The sequence below is a fragment of the Amblyomma mixtum genome, chromosome 6, assembly GCF_055824585.1.
Source record: "Amblyomma mixtum isolate Tamu chromosome 6, ASM5582458v1, whole genome shotgun sequence".
In the NCBI taxonomy this organism is placed as follows: Eukaryota; Metazoa; Arthropoda; class Arachnida; order Ixodida; family Ixodidae; genus Amblyomma; species Amblyomma mixtum.
Window position 1 is genome coordinate 160,501,595 of NC_143017.1, and position 13,056 is coordinate 160,514,650.

The 13,056-nt window shown below is 45.5% G+C and overlaps 1 protein-coding gene across 2 annotated transcripts; it reads left to right on the top strand.

The window, feature by feature from the left end:
• The first annotated feature begins 262 nt into the window (after positions 1-262).
• On the top strand, positions 263-12,443 carry LOC149340990 (cytochrome P450 3A8-like). Of its 2 annotated transcripts, none has more exons than XM_089549945.1 (14): positions 263-493; positions 848-944; positions 2,283-2,335; positions 2,398-2,494; positions 4,139-4,255; positions 5,026-5,114; positions 5,509-5,654; positions 5,770-5,885; positions 6,314-6,458; positions 8,125-8,285; positions 9,322-9,413; positions 10,208-10,351; positions 10,996-11,158; positions 11,979-12,443. In XM_089549945.1, the coding sequence occupies exons 1-14, from the start codon at positions 429-431 to the stop codon at positions 12,063-12,065; spliced, it is 1,572 nt and encodes a 523-aa protein (XP_089406071.1). In that variant the 5' UTR covers positions 263-428; the 3' UTR covers positions 12,066-12,443. The 2 variants fall into 2 exon arrangements, with proteins under 2 accessions (XP_089406071.1, XP_089406072.1); XM_089549946.1 differs by lacking the exon at positions 263-493 and adding an exon at positions 655-673.
• Positions 12,444-13,056: the final 613 nt, after the last annotated feature.

A 13,056-nucleotide genomic window follows, 5' to 3' on the forward strand; every position in this document is an offset into this window, starting at 1 on the left:
ATCATTGAGTCATGACGACGTACGCGACCTCCACAACGCCACGCCGTCTGTCTCTTTCCGAAGCACGTGAAATGTTTTTGTTTACGCTCTCCTGCCCCTCTAGCGTACCATCTCTATCCTTTGTAGGCTGTGATGCAAGAACGTGAGTATACGTCATCACCGACACGCGCTTCCCTCTCTCTCTTGTCCGAAACGCACTGTCGCCCTCTGACGATACGGGGTCACTCTCGCCCGCTGTACTTCGGGGATATAAGGAAACCTGTTTGTAGGTGCCGATCCATACTCAGCGGAAAGCGCGTTCAGAGCGAATCTGAGCGCACTTCTCCTCGCGTCAGCTGTTGTCTGAAGTGAGCCAAGTCTCTTTTCAAATAACCCGCGAGCTGCTGACTCGCGCCTGCTGTCGACGTCACGCTCCGGAAGGCGCATCGATGGAGCTGATTGGTCTGCCTGATTGGCTGCTGCTTGCAGCGACCGCCTGCGTTCTGCTCTATCTGTGAGTATCTGCGGGTTATACTCTGCTGCGGTTAATGAGGTTGTCGATGCTGTTTATTTTTTTTTTTGTGCTTGTGTGTGGCTGCTCTTGCAGCTGCTGCTGTTGCTCTTAGTTTCATATCGAACGCTGTTCAATTTGCATTGCCAAAGATCATTCGGACCATGATTTCTTCCTCGCAGTGTATGATGCCACTGACAAGCATTCTGACTTTTTTCTTACACTTAATTGCTGCCCTACAAGCATTTTATATCAAGAATGCTCAATCGCAGCACCACGTAATTCTCGTTGTTGTACAATGCTACAGGTATTTTTAGCGTTCTCCCTTATGATTCCTGCTCTTTTGTGGCTCGACAGGTACGCGGCAAGGAACCGAAACTACTGGAAGAAGCAGAATGTTGTGCACGAAACATTCTCCCTGGTGATCGGGCCAGCGTTGCGCATCTTCTACAAGGTAAGAATTTGAGAGCGACATGATTAGGGGCCGATTTGTGATCAACTGTTGGAGAGAGCGGCTCTGGAGAGGAGGGTTAGAAATCCTATTAACACGCTGCAAACATTTTTTTGTATATTTTTCGTCGAAAGAATGGAGGCCAAGATGATTTTACCATCAAAAATTTCCACATTAGGGCGACTGATTTTATCGAAATTGCAGACTTCTCACATAGGCATAAAAGGGCACCGCCGCCATTGATTTCAGAAATTACTAACTGCAAGCAAATGTCGCTTTGGTCACAGTTAAATATTGTTGCTCAGTGCAATGCATGTGCGCTTTAAACGGTGAGAATGAACTGTGTTTTACGTCGTCTTCACCCACATCATGCTCATCAATAATATTTCTGGCAAACATATAGCGAGTACATAAAACGAATGTGCGGTTTCGGTACAAGCATTGTCGGTGTCTTGCGGCATGGCTGAAGGAGTTAGAGAAAACGTGACGGTTATTAAATTTACAATGGCTAGGGATTGAAGTATAATAAACGAAATCTTACGAACGGCAGACACCAGCTGTATCGGTGGGAAAGGTTGACCCACTTTGCCGGCCGAAGTGAATACCTAAGATCATGTCCACAGAGATTTACGTCGGTGCCTATCGCTCGAATTTTACGAATGGATACCGAATGACTACAGGCTGCATTAAACCACAATGTACTATGCAGAACATATACGTCCAACAAGTGTGCAAGCATAGAAAAGAAGCTTAAATAAGGGGCTTTAATTGTATCAGTGTGTCTCGTCCGTAAGAAATTATTATACAGCCGAGCATCGATATATGCTTGTTTTTTTTTGTTGTTGCTTAAAACATATTGTTAATCATGCTGCAAGTAGACGCTGCATACTTTGAGGAGTGGTGGCCGGCAACGTTGAACTGCGTATTCTTCGTTTGCGAGACATATACAGCATTAAGTTTTGTACCTCAAGGCATAACAGCAAATAATTAGGCTGTATTTAATCACTTTCCAAGTTGAAAATAATGTTGTGCTACTACGCTGTTGAAGTAGATGGCTCAAGAAAAAAAAAAACGATTTCACTGCGTTCGTTGGGACGGAAATAAGCCACATTAATATGTAAAGACTTTCATGATAGCTGTATCAGAGCTGCATCATACACCACAATGGCCGGAAGTCGCTAGTGAAGCAATACAGTTTAATTTCGAAAGCAGGATAGCGTGAATATATCAGTCCTTACTGGATAGTTCTCGTTAAGGTAAACTTCCGACATTCTTTCTCCCTTCTTTCTCCCCCCCCCCCCCCCTTTTTTTTTAATTACTGCCATTTTTTTTTCTCTGCAGCCGCTCCATGAAATGGATCAGGATCGTTACCGGAAAATGGGTAGAGTTTTTGGGTAAGCGAAAGGGTGCATTTCACGTAACGTTGTATTTTCTTACTGACAATTCGCACTTGCAGGATCTACGAAGGAGGAAAACCCACGCTGATGGTAGGCGAACCTGAACTCGTGAAGCGTGTGCTCGTGAAGGATTTTCCGGCACTTTGCAACAGACGGGTAGGTACAGTGTTATAGGTACCGGCAATCATACCTGAACTCGTTTAATGACTCAACTCATTTACATGGTTCCAAGTAGTCCATATTTCGTGAACAGGGAAGCAGTCTCTCCGTGCCAGAGAAGTCAATGAGAGTTTGAAGGTAGGATAAAGGATAATTCTCACTGCAAGCTCGCAGCTGTACATTGAAAAACTTTTTGTTTTCAACTGCACGCCAGTCAGGCCAGGTCTCTTTAGTTACACACATCCCTAGATATGCAGCCAGGTTAGATGTGCACTTCCATAGATGTGCAGCCAGGCTAGAGCGATTTCGAAGGCAGCGTGGGTTGCTTCCTTTTAATATCTATTAATATCTTGGTGCGGGCTAGTTGGTGAATCATCGTGGAAAGCCGCAGCGCGTAGTAACATGGCCGAAAGAGAGACATGAGAACAGCGCTCGTCCTGTGTTCTCGTGTCACTCTTTCGCCCTTGTTGCTTTGCGCTGCCGCTTTCCACGTTGCTTCCTTTTACTCTCTCTTGAGCTAGGGGACGTCCTGTTATAACCAAGAAGAGCACCATGCTGATTTGTCACTGTGTTTCAGTAATTGTTAGCAGTCGTTTTGTCTCGTTTTCACCTCTTGCGGTGGTTAATTAAATTAGACTTCTGTTAGACGTATCTACAACCGATAGTGAACGGGGAGCACAATTATTATTATCCCTGGTGAAAATCTTTCCCAGCTCAACTGGTTTATGGAACAATTTCCAATTGGTTCCAGTTGGAACCAAGTGGAACCGACAGGGTTCCACTTGGTTCCAACTGGAACCAATTGGAAATTGTTCCATAAACCAGTTGAGCTGGGAAAGATTTTCACCAGGGATTTTTTAACGTAGATTGAACTTCGCACATAATATGAGGGTCGTTGTTGGGTTTGGAAATTCCGGGCCGCCTTTTACGTACCGGCCACGTTGATGATTGCAAACCACGCGGCAAAGGTTGCTCGGTACATCTTGTTCCTGCACTACCGCCATAGACAACGTTTTTTAAAGCGGAAAGTAAGGCACTTCTTATGGCAGATATGGGGAGATTGCATTTCAGCTGCAATACAGTGTAGGCTGTTCGCGGACTTGGTTGTCCCGATGTCGAAGAGTCACGTTTAATTTAACAGGATTATGGAGGTTTAACGTCCCAAAGCAACTCAGGCTATGAGGGACGCCGTAGTGAAGGGCTCCAGAAATTTCGACCACCAGGGGTTCTTTAACGTGCACTGACGCCGCACAGTACACGGGCCTCTAAATTTCGCCTCCATCGAAATTAGACCGCCGCGGCCGAGATCGAACCCACGCCTTTCGGGTCAGCAGCCGAGCGCTATAACCACTGAGCCATCGCGGAGGCTAATTTAACTAACTAATTTGATTAAACTAACTAGTTTGGTTTAACTATCAGATACAGTAATCAAAATGCTTTCCTTCGTCGGAAAAATGCGAGCACTTTCATGGTTGTACATAAAGCTATAGATGCAAAAAACGAACATGATATGAAGGAATCAATGCTTAGGCCCTATGACGGTAAAATTTTGTTTGTGTAAATTTCGTTAAAAAATTGTTATCAATATGCCATTACCTTGTAACGGAAAATATCTCACTCCTGCTTTCAATAACACAACAGCCACTTCAGTTTTTCGACCCTATCCTGGATAACATGATGTCCATCGCTCCTGTGGAACGCTGGAGAAAGATCAGACCCTCTGCGAGCCCCGCATTCACCACAGGAAAGCTTCGAAGGGTAAGGATGCTTTGTGAAAAATGTCCGCGCTCTTGGACGGTGTTGTACCTGTAAACGACGTTCAGTTTTTACAGTATAGAGATAAATGTTTGATTTTTTAAGTTTAACGTCCCAAAGCGACTCAGGCTATGAGGGACGCCGTAGTGGAGGGTTCCGGATAGTTTTAACCACCTGGGGTTCATTAACGTGCAGTGACATCGCACAGTTCACGAGCCTCTAGCACGACGTGTGCGTCTTAAGCGTCAGCAGCCGAGCACCGTAACCACAGAGCCACCGCGGCGGCTAGAGAAGGATGTACAGTCTTTGTCAAAAGTAACCAGGCTGCACGGTTTGCTTCTCTGTTGTATATTAAAGCTATTATGCCAGCCTTCAATCTCTAATTCTCTGTATGGTAAGGAGAACCCCTGTCCTCACCTTCCGAGAACTTTTTGGTGTTTAGGGAAGCCATGGGGCTCTACTATACGAATGAGAAGCAAACCACGCAGCCTGGTTACTTTTGGCAAAGACTGTACTATATAACTGGTGAAGAATAATTTTTAAACTGTGTGTTGTGTAGATATTTTTCTTACGGAATGAAATAATTATCCGTGCCGTTTAGACTTTGGTTTGAAGCATTCTAACGAAATTAGGGGCAAGATCCTGTAGCTGGGAACAATTCGAAGTGATCCAGTAGGCTTGGAGAGAAGCTATGATCATCTATACTTGCACGTTTCAATTTGAGCCCTGCTGGAAACGTACGGAACGTGATGGCTGGTTTAAATATGTTCCAGATGAACGATTTGATTCAAGAGTGCGCCAAAATAATGTCGGAGCATATGAAGAACGCTGCGCAGCTCAAAAAGGATGTCGACATCAAACAGTAAGTGAAGAATTTTATTTGCTTGAAACCCAAGAAAAAGGAAAGTTTTCCGCAAGGCGTTCTGATGGTTATGGGAAAATTGACTGGTATCAATAACGTATCGATGTCCCCCAGGAAACTAGAGGTTAAAGCTATGCCACTTCTTGATGGTTTCTTACCAGCCCGCAATTAGGCACTAACATATGTAGAAGGACCAGAAGTCTTATACCATGTCGAGCACGGGAAACCGACCAACATTGCTCACACAGCTACGCTTGACCGCTTGTTTCATAAAACTGAATTTTATTTCTCAGTTGTCCACTTTATCGTAGACCTCGTGATCACACCTAAAACTTTTTCATCTTTCCACAGCTACCATGCAAACATTTCTGCAACAAATAATGCCTCTTTCCAGGTTTTACGGCCACTACACACTTGATGTCATCGCAAGATGCGCATTTGGCACTAAGTTGGACTCCCACACCGACGCGACCAATGAATTTGTTTCGAAAGCAAGGAAGGCATTCTCTGGCGGCATTACCTTGCCCTTGCTGATGTTGTGTGAGTGCTGAACCGTTCTGGTCACATTGTGGCCTCTGATTTCACTCTGAGGAGAATGAAGATGACGAAAGCCGCGGTGCAGTGAACTATAATTATACCTGTGTCTTTCTTACAGTCCTGTTTCCGGGCGTGGTGAAAGCATTAAAAATGAAGGCGTTCAACTCGGAAGTTTTTGAGTATTTTAAGGACGTTTCCGTTAATATCATCAAGAAAAGGAAAGAGAAGCACCATGTGAGTACTGTATGAACTTTCTAATTGGTTATGTTAATAACCATATTTTGCTATGTGCAGCCTTTGTCAAAAGTAAAGAGCCCAATGATTTTGCTCCTGAGAAGTGTAGTAGAGCTCTTGTGGTGCACATAGGAGCCCTAACGCTCGCATGGATGATGACGAGTGTTTCTCTCACCTTCATGAGAATCGGAACGCTGGCTATGCATAACGAGCCTGATAGCATGGTTTAGAAGCGAACCCCTTGGTCTGAGTACTTTTGACAGAGGATGTACGTATACTACTAATGGTGCGAGCAGAAGCTTTTCACACCGCGATACAAGGAGCCGAGCTAACTTGCATCAGTGAAGGTGTGAAGAAATTATACCACTGTGGCCGCTTCCGAAATGACGCATAGAAATGCGTCTGAAGTTGTCTTTTTCCTTTTGTAGCGTCATGGGGACTTCCTGCAGCTCATGATGGACGCACAGGAAGGAACGCTTACTGATGCTCCGGAAGCTACTTCCGGGAAGGAATCCTCCGAAATTTTCAACCTTGACTCTGATGTGAAGAACGACATCATGTTTGTCTCGAAAGGTGAGATTGCCAGCAGGCAGCGTGGTCAGGTATGGCACGTTTTCAGGTCGAACACGTAGATTTGGGATGTCCCGCTGTGTAGATATTTACTTCTACCACCTGCTCTTGGATTTTTGATAAAACAATAAAAAAAACGGTTACAGAAACTACGATACAGACGCTAGGCAGGGTCTTTCGCTGAAGACTATTACTAACTTTTAAAAGGAGGTTTTTTGAGCTAAAGGAGAGGTTTTTTTTTTAATAGTGTTGTCGCCAATGGCGGTCATGAGAATACGGCTAAGACGCATTATTTACTAATAGCTAACTTTTCAGCGTTTGTAGCTATACGCCTAATTTGTCTTGAGATTTCTAGGTCGCCGTTGTTAACAGCCGTATTAGTTGCTAGTGTTTCGAATATGCGGCTCGTCAGCGCTGTAGCACAATGAATTCTGGCCCTGTACACACGCGAAAGAGAAAGAGAGGAGCGCGCGTAACTCGAGGATGCGAGTTTCATGTGCTTTCTCATCTTTGCACAAATCGAGCCGCGCCATAACCAGAGCTGTCAATGAAAGGTGTACTAACGGGAGAAAAAAAATTAAGTGGACCACAGAAGCGGATTCAAAATTTTATTTCTTGAACCTGGCTTAGCAGTAACGGCGTATCAGCGCGGTCTGCCGCGCTAGTCATTGCAGACCGCGCTTTTCGCGTTCCTAGTTGTTTAATTGCAGAGTTAGGCGGTCTTGCAATAAAAGTTTAAAGTTTTTTGGCGGTTCGGTAGATTTCTACGCAAATATTCCCGGGTTATGGGCTTTGCTGCTGCTTGTACGGGAGTACAGATATGGTAGCGTACAAATCAAGAACAAAGCGCCAAATCTCCTTCAGAGGGGGCTACCAAACCAGTGGCATCCTCTTATTTTCATGTCTTCTCGGTGAACCTTCCTGCATTTTCTAGTGTGGCGTCGCAGATGGTTAGTAATTGCCTGCATTGTCACGACAGTAGGTCGGTCCCATAGGTTAGAGGGCCTCTTTTGAGGGGTGTTCGCCACTTCATTATTCGTATCCGACCATAGACGCGCCCCTCGCACTTAAAGCTCTTACTTGGGTGAGTGGGAAAGCTATCTCTCTCCAGAGGTTCGGTCTGTTGGGGATGCTTTTATAGCCGCACCGCATATCTCAGAAAAAAAAAAAAAGAACGGGCCTTGGATCTTTTGGGAACGGCTGCACATTTCTCACTAGTACACACTGAAATCGTTAGACACACGTGCGTCTACCCCTTGCGCAACAGCGACACGCTCAGCGATTACTGAAGGCTGTCGCTCCGGTGAACCTGCTGGAAAAAAGTGTGTTCGAAGGGTTACACCAGTGCCAAGAATTCGCGACAAGCGCTTGTAGTTCCATTGGCTGCCACTATGTGGCGCATGGCTTTGAACTTACAAAAACAGCGCGTTGACATCAACCGTGACGTAATCAATAAATAGAGTAACCGAACGGCTGCAGAACAGAACGTGATAGGCCGCTAGGCTTAGCTACATTGATTGGGAGCTGTCCCGAATTCTTGGTAATGTTCGCCGTTTAAAAGGGACCGTTTACACCTAAGTGCATTCTTTTGTCCCTGACATAGGGCACTAGCATTATCACTTCAACTGGCTGGTCTTATACCTTCCCTCTTTTTGGCCACTTTTTCCAGCCCTGTCTGAAGATGAAGCCTTGTCGCAGTGCGTCCTGTTCTTCCTGGCCGGCCAGGACACCACGTCTTCGGTCCTTTCCTTCGCCGCCTATGTGTTGGCGCTGAACCCAGATGTGCAGGCAAAGCTGCGCAAAGAGGCCGATGAATGCTTCGCCACACATGTAAGTGGCAGCGGTTTAGCGTTATATGGTGTATACTATCCACCAAGAGCGGTACCGATTCTCTCCGTTCTACTGACCGAAGTACACTTTCGGTCTTTTCGACCGCCTTATTACATATCGCAAACGCATGGATGAAGCGAGCGGTGGCTGTGTAAAGCAGGAGGAGCACGTGACTAGGAGTCACGGCAGAACCATTTTCGAACGTTTCCAAGCCACTTAATTAATTCGCATGTGACTTGAGCGCTCATTGCGATCCTTGCGATTGGGTTTATCTCGCTCCTGGCGCTTTTGAGCGTGATACAGTCAAGACTGTTCTTGCCTTTGATTGGAAGCTGCCGGATGCACAGCAGGTGCCGCTCCGCAATGGTTAGCGACCCTTCAGGTCACGAGTTATGATAAGGCCTGACAACTTTCGAAAAAACGCTGTACCCCGCGTCCGCTCACGTAAATTGTGGAGTCAGCGCCGTAAGGGACGTGCGGAAGGTGCCTTTGCGTTTCGCCTCCATCGAGCGCTTGCGTCATCCAGCGCTAGCAGTCGTGGGACTTAGTGAGGTCACCTACAAGTAAGAAAAAAGAAGAAAAAAATCAAACGCCGTATACAGCTTCCATCACACTTAACACTAACGTAATTTAACCGCCTTTTCATTTTTTCTGCACATGAAGAATGTGTCTTACATTGCCAGTGCCGTACACATGCTATAGCTAGGTCATCCTCGTTCCAGAAACCATTGCTGTTTACTAGTTGCAGCATTTCTACCGAGTAAAACATGCACGAAAGAACGCCATGCGCAGATAGGGGTCAAGTGCAAAGACGGCTGTGCACCTCTTGGAGCAGCACAAATGTAGAGGACGAGTTCTGTTAGGCTTCTACTCACGCAAGGACTTCACACTGTATAGTGTAGCAGGGTTACCTGATGTGTACTCACACAATCGTCATGCTTCCTTCGTGTCGGTTTCTGCTGTCTTAAAAAGTGTTTTGAAAACACACGTTCACTGCTATAATGCGGACTAATGTTATCGTCGAACTTTCATGTAGGGAAAGGAGCCCAGCCTCGACGCTGTGTCGAAATTGCCGTACCTGCATTGTGTCGTATCGGAGACCCTGAGGATGTACCCACCGGGCCCACGGTGAGTTCAGTGATACAATGAAGAGCGACCCAGCATTTTAACAGAAACAGCTGGACGTGTGATACTGGGAACCTAATTACAATCTGTCATCTATGAGCTCATGCAATACTCACACATTTTAACCTACTTGAACCGTATACAGATGATGAAAACCCTTTTTCACAAAGGTGTCTGCAGTACGTTTTGCTGGGGGGACACCCATTGCTCATTGAGAGCCGGCTGCGGCGGGATCGAGATGGTATACCACCAAACTGGCACTATTTGTGGTATGAAGTATACACATGGAACAAAAATCAGAACTGGCAAATTAGTCCGGGCTTAGAGAACACACATTGGGCTTTTCTCTTATCATTCGCTATCCTCAATGGCCAGCACAGCCAGTCTTTCTTTCACTGCCCTCACATGACCGACAAAGCTAGTCATAGCGTGTAACCTGTAAAGTTGGCTCGCAATCTTGAAGGGAGTTTCGTACGCATATGCAGGCCTTCAGTGGGCTGATCAAGCTGTGTAGGTTTTTGCAAGTGCATACAAAAAAAATTATTACCCGAAATTCTAGCGGGGTGCACATCCATTTTCCCTTCTTCCAGACGCCCATGTCCTTTGAGCACTTTTCTCCTGCACTTTGCAAGAAGTTACATTGAAACAAAAGATAAGTGGACAGTGAGACAAAAAGCAACAGGGCTTCACTGAAGGTTCTGAAAATTTTTTTTTTTTTACCAAAATACTCGAGTGTGTGCGGCTGTTGCCAAGTTTGTGCATCGTATTTACGCGGACATTTTCTCATTACCGTGCAGGATCGAAAGATCAGCCCACGAGGACTACGTCCTCGGCGACACAGGAATCAGAGTGCCAAAGGGGTGCGTGGTCGGAGTCCCCGTCTACGCGATGCACCACGACCCCGAGTTCTTTCCCAATCCGGAGAAGTTCGACCCTGACAGGTTAGTACGACGCTGCGCTAACAATGCGTGCACATTATGTGAGGTCTCCTTCTGTGTCGTTGGCACAACGTGTGAATGTTCCCAATGGTTGTTTTACGAGCTATTCAAAAGCCGTATAGAGGGCAAGCAGCGTCCTAACTTGTGAAAGGCTTCATTACTTGAGAGCGACGTTTAGAAGCTACTTGGAGCGGCTCTGTTTGAATGGCGTATTCTCGAACGAAGATGTCTGGTTAGGCTTTCCGACTGTAAGCTGAATTGTTTACGCACGCGCGAACGATGGTACGAGGACGCGTATATACATGTATTACTTGGAAACGTGATCAGCAACTGATCAGAGTCATCTGGCGATCAGTTTTTTTTTTTCCACGATTGACCTGACTTTTACAATGAGAAATTTCTTGAATGCAGTTAGTTTTGTGCAAGTATACTCGCGAAAGAAAAAAATAGTAGTCTTTGTATACTTATATGGCTCCTGTTTCTATGCCGTAAAATTGCCTGAGTGCCTTTTTAGTTGTGTGCGATATCCGTTGCTATTTTTAGTTTTGAATCCTGCCTCGATAACTGCGGTGCATGCATTAGAGTAGCATCGCAGTTGCTGCATGGCGATAGTATACTTACGTCATAATTTGTGCAATGCCGTGCAGGTTCAGCGAAGAAAACGTCGACTCCGTACAGCCCTATTCCTACCTGCCATTCGGAGCCGGGCCCCGAAACTGCGTAGGCATGCGCTTCGCCTTACAGGCTGTCAAACTCTCTCTCCTCCATTCTGTGCACAGCGTGCAGTTTGTGCCCACCGAGAAAACTAAGGTAGGTAGAGGTTCGGAATGCTTCGTATTGGCGCACTGTGCACGCTTCCTTTAGCAAGTTGACGCCAAACTTTACCAGCACAGGTTTTGTTTTGTGATGAATCATGCGCTGCAAGTTTATAACTTCAAGTGAGTCTTTTCGTTTTCGAGTTGAATATCGTATTTTAAGTTCTCGCACCCCGAATATGTTTTAGAAAAATCGCAATTGAACCGATTTCTGTTAGAAAATCGGCTTTGTTGATCATGTAGATGGCAGTGCAAACACTTGATGGTTTGTACATGTGGCGCTGCGGACGATGTTGACGACGCGAAACTGAGGAGTGTGCTAATAAAAGCTAACGCTCAAAAATGAATTGCGCAATGGTCTCTAGAAAGTCGCGGTCTGCATTTCATTGTCAACCAGAAAAATGGGGCCAATTTTTTACCCGCCAAGTTGCAAAGAAAATAAAACTTAAGGGCTTTAACCTTTCTCGAGGCCTGCGTGCAGTTTGGGACTGAATATTTTCTTTTTCATGGCAGCATCTGCACTCAGCTGCGCATATATGTATAGGAATCTGCGTGGCGTTCAACTTGCTTGAACATTACTGACAGCTGCTGCGAACGGGCACGTAAAAAAAAAAAACGCACAGACTGTGCTCAGATTGCACTTGTATTGTTCGCTAAAAAGTGGTTTTCAAACCGTCGAAAGGACGCGTTCACCCTAAGGTTGGATCCGATTCTTTTTCCCTCACGCTATCTGTAGACTTCACATAGTGATGCACTCTGTCATTTCATAGTGTTTTCAGTCATTGAAAATGAACCATCTTCTACGTCGCTTGCAGGTACCGCTCGAATTCGGCACGGGCATCGGAATTCTGACAGCCAAGGACGTCACCGTCGGCATCAGACAAAGACCAGACCTTCTATAAAAACACCGCCAGTTCTTATCTGAATTTTTTTTTTTTCATTGTAAAGAACATCTTCCTTTCTGCAGTGTATTTTATTTATGGCTTTCATGCTGTATAGTTCGCCCGAAGGAGGTCATGTGTATACAGAAGCCAAGGACGACATCATCGGCATCAAAGACCGGACCTCCTATAGAAACACCACGAGTTCTTACCTGATTTTTTTTTTTTCGCATTGTAAAGAACATCTTCCTATCTGCTGTCTATTTAATTTATGGCTTTCATGCTGTATAGTGCGCCCGAACGAGGTCATGTGTATATACAATTCGTTTTCCTTATTTTTATTTCGTGTCTTCATTAGCATTAATTCGTTACCGTGGAATAAACAAATTATGTCCTCCATTTTTGTTGAAGTGGTCGACGCGTCCATGCGTGGCTTGAATACGACTACAACACTCGCAGGCCGAAAACGCAAGCCCAAGTATTCCCCAAAGCCTTCGCAACAGGCAAAACCTGTTCGACTTCAGGACGGGTAAAACCTGTCGTGAAACGTGCAGAGTGCATATTAGTGCCGCTTATAACGCTGAATGGATGTTCTCAATGCTCCGAAGTGCGTTTTGCAGCACTAATTCGTGCGGTAAATGCGATACTGTTTCGCGTATTTCTCTTTCCACCTAGCTGCTACTATGCATAGCGGCAAGCTGCTGTTACAGACGTTCGTGATGATGATGTGAGCGTTGCTGTGGACGAATGATCCCACTATGAGCTCGTACCGCTCCAGAAAAGAAACGGCACATCGTCCTTGGCGAAAGAAAAAAGGTAAAAAAAAAAGATGGTCGATTTGCATATTTGGGCCAAATGCGATTTAGGTGTACTAGAAGTTCGGTTTTCACTTAAGTTCCGGTGTTCAGATCCAGTGTTCACGGATGGCAGCTGTTCAGATCTATATCGATAATGGGCTAACGCCCATCCATATATATGCGGAATTGGTAATTCTCTAAACATTCACAGATCC

Coding starts and splice junctions, on each gene's coding strand:
- LOC149340990 (XM_089549945.1), top strand. CDS start 429: ATGGAGCTGATTGGTCTGCCTGATTGGCTGCTGCTTGCAGCGACCGCC. Junction 5,655..5,769: donor CTTGCCCTTGCTGATGTTGT/GTGAGTGCTGAA, acceptor TCTTTCTTACAG/TCCTGTTTCCGGGCGTGGTG. Junction 9,414..10,207: donor ATGTACCCACCGGGCCCACG/GTGAGTTCAGTG, acceptor ATTACCGTGCAG/GATCGAAAGATCAGCCCACG.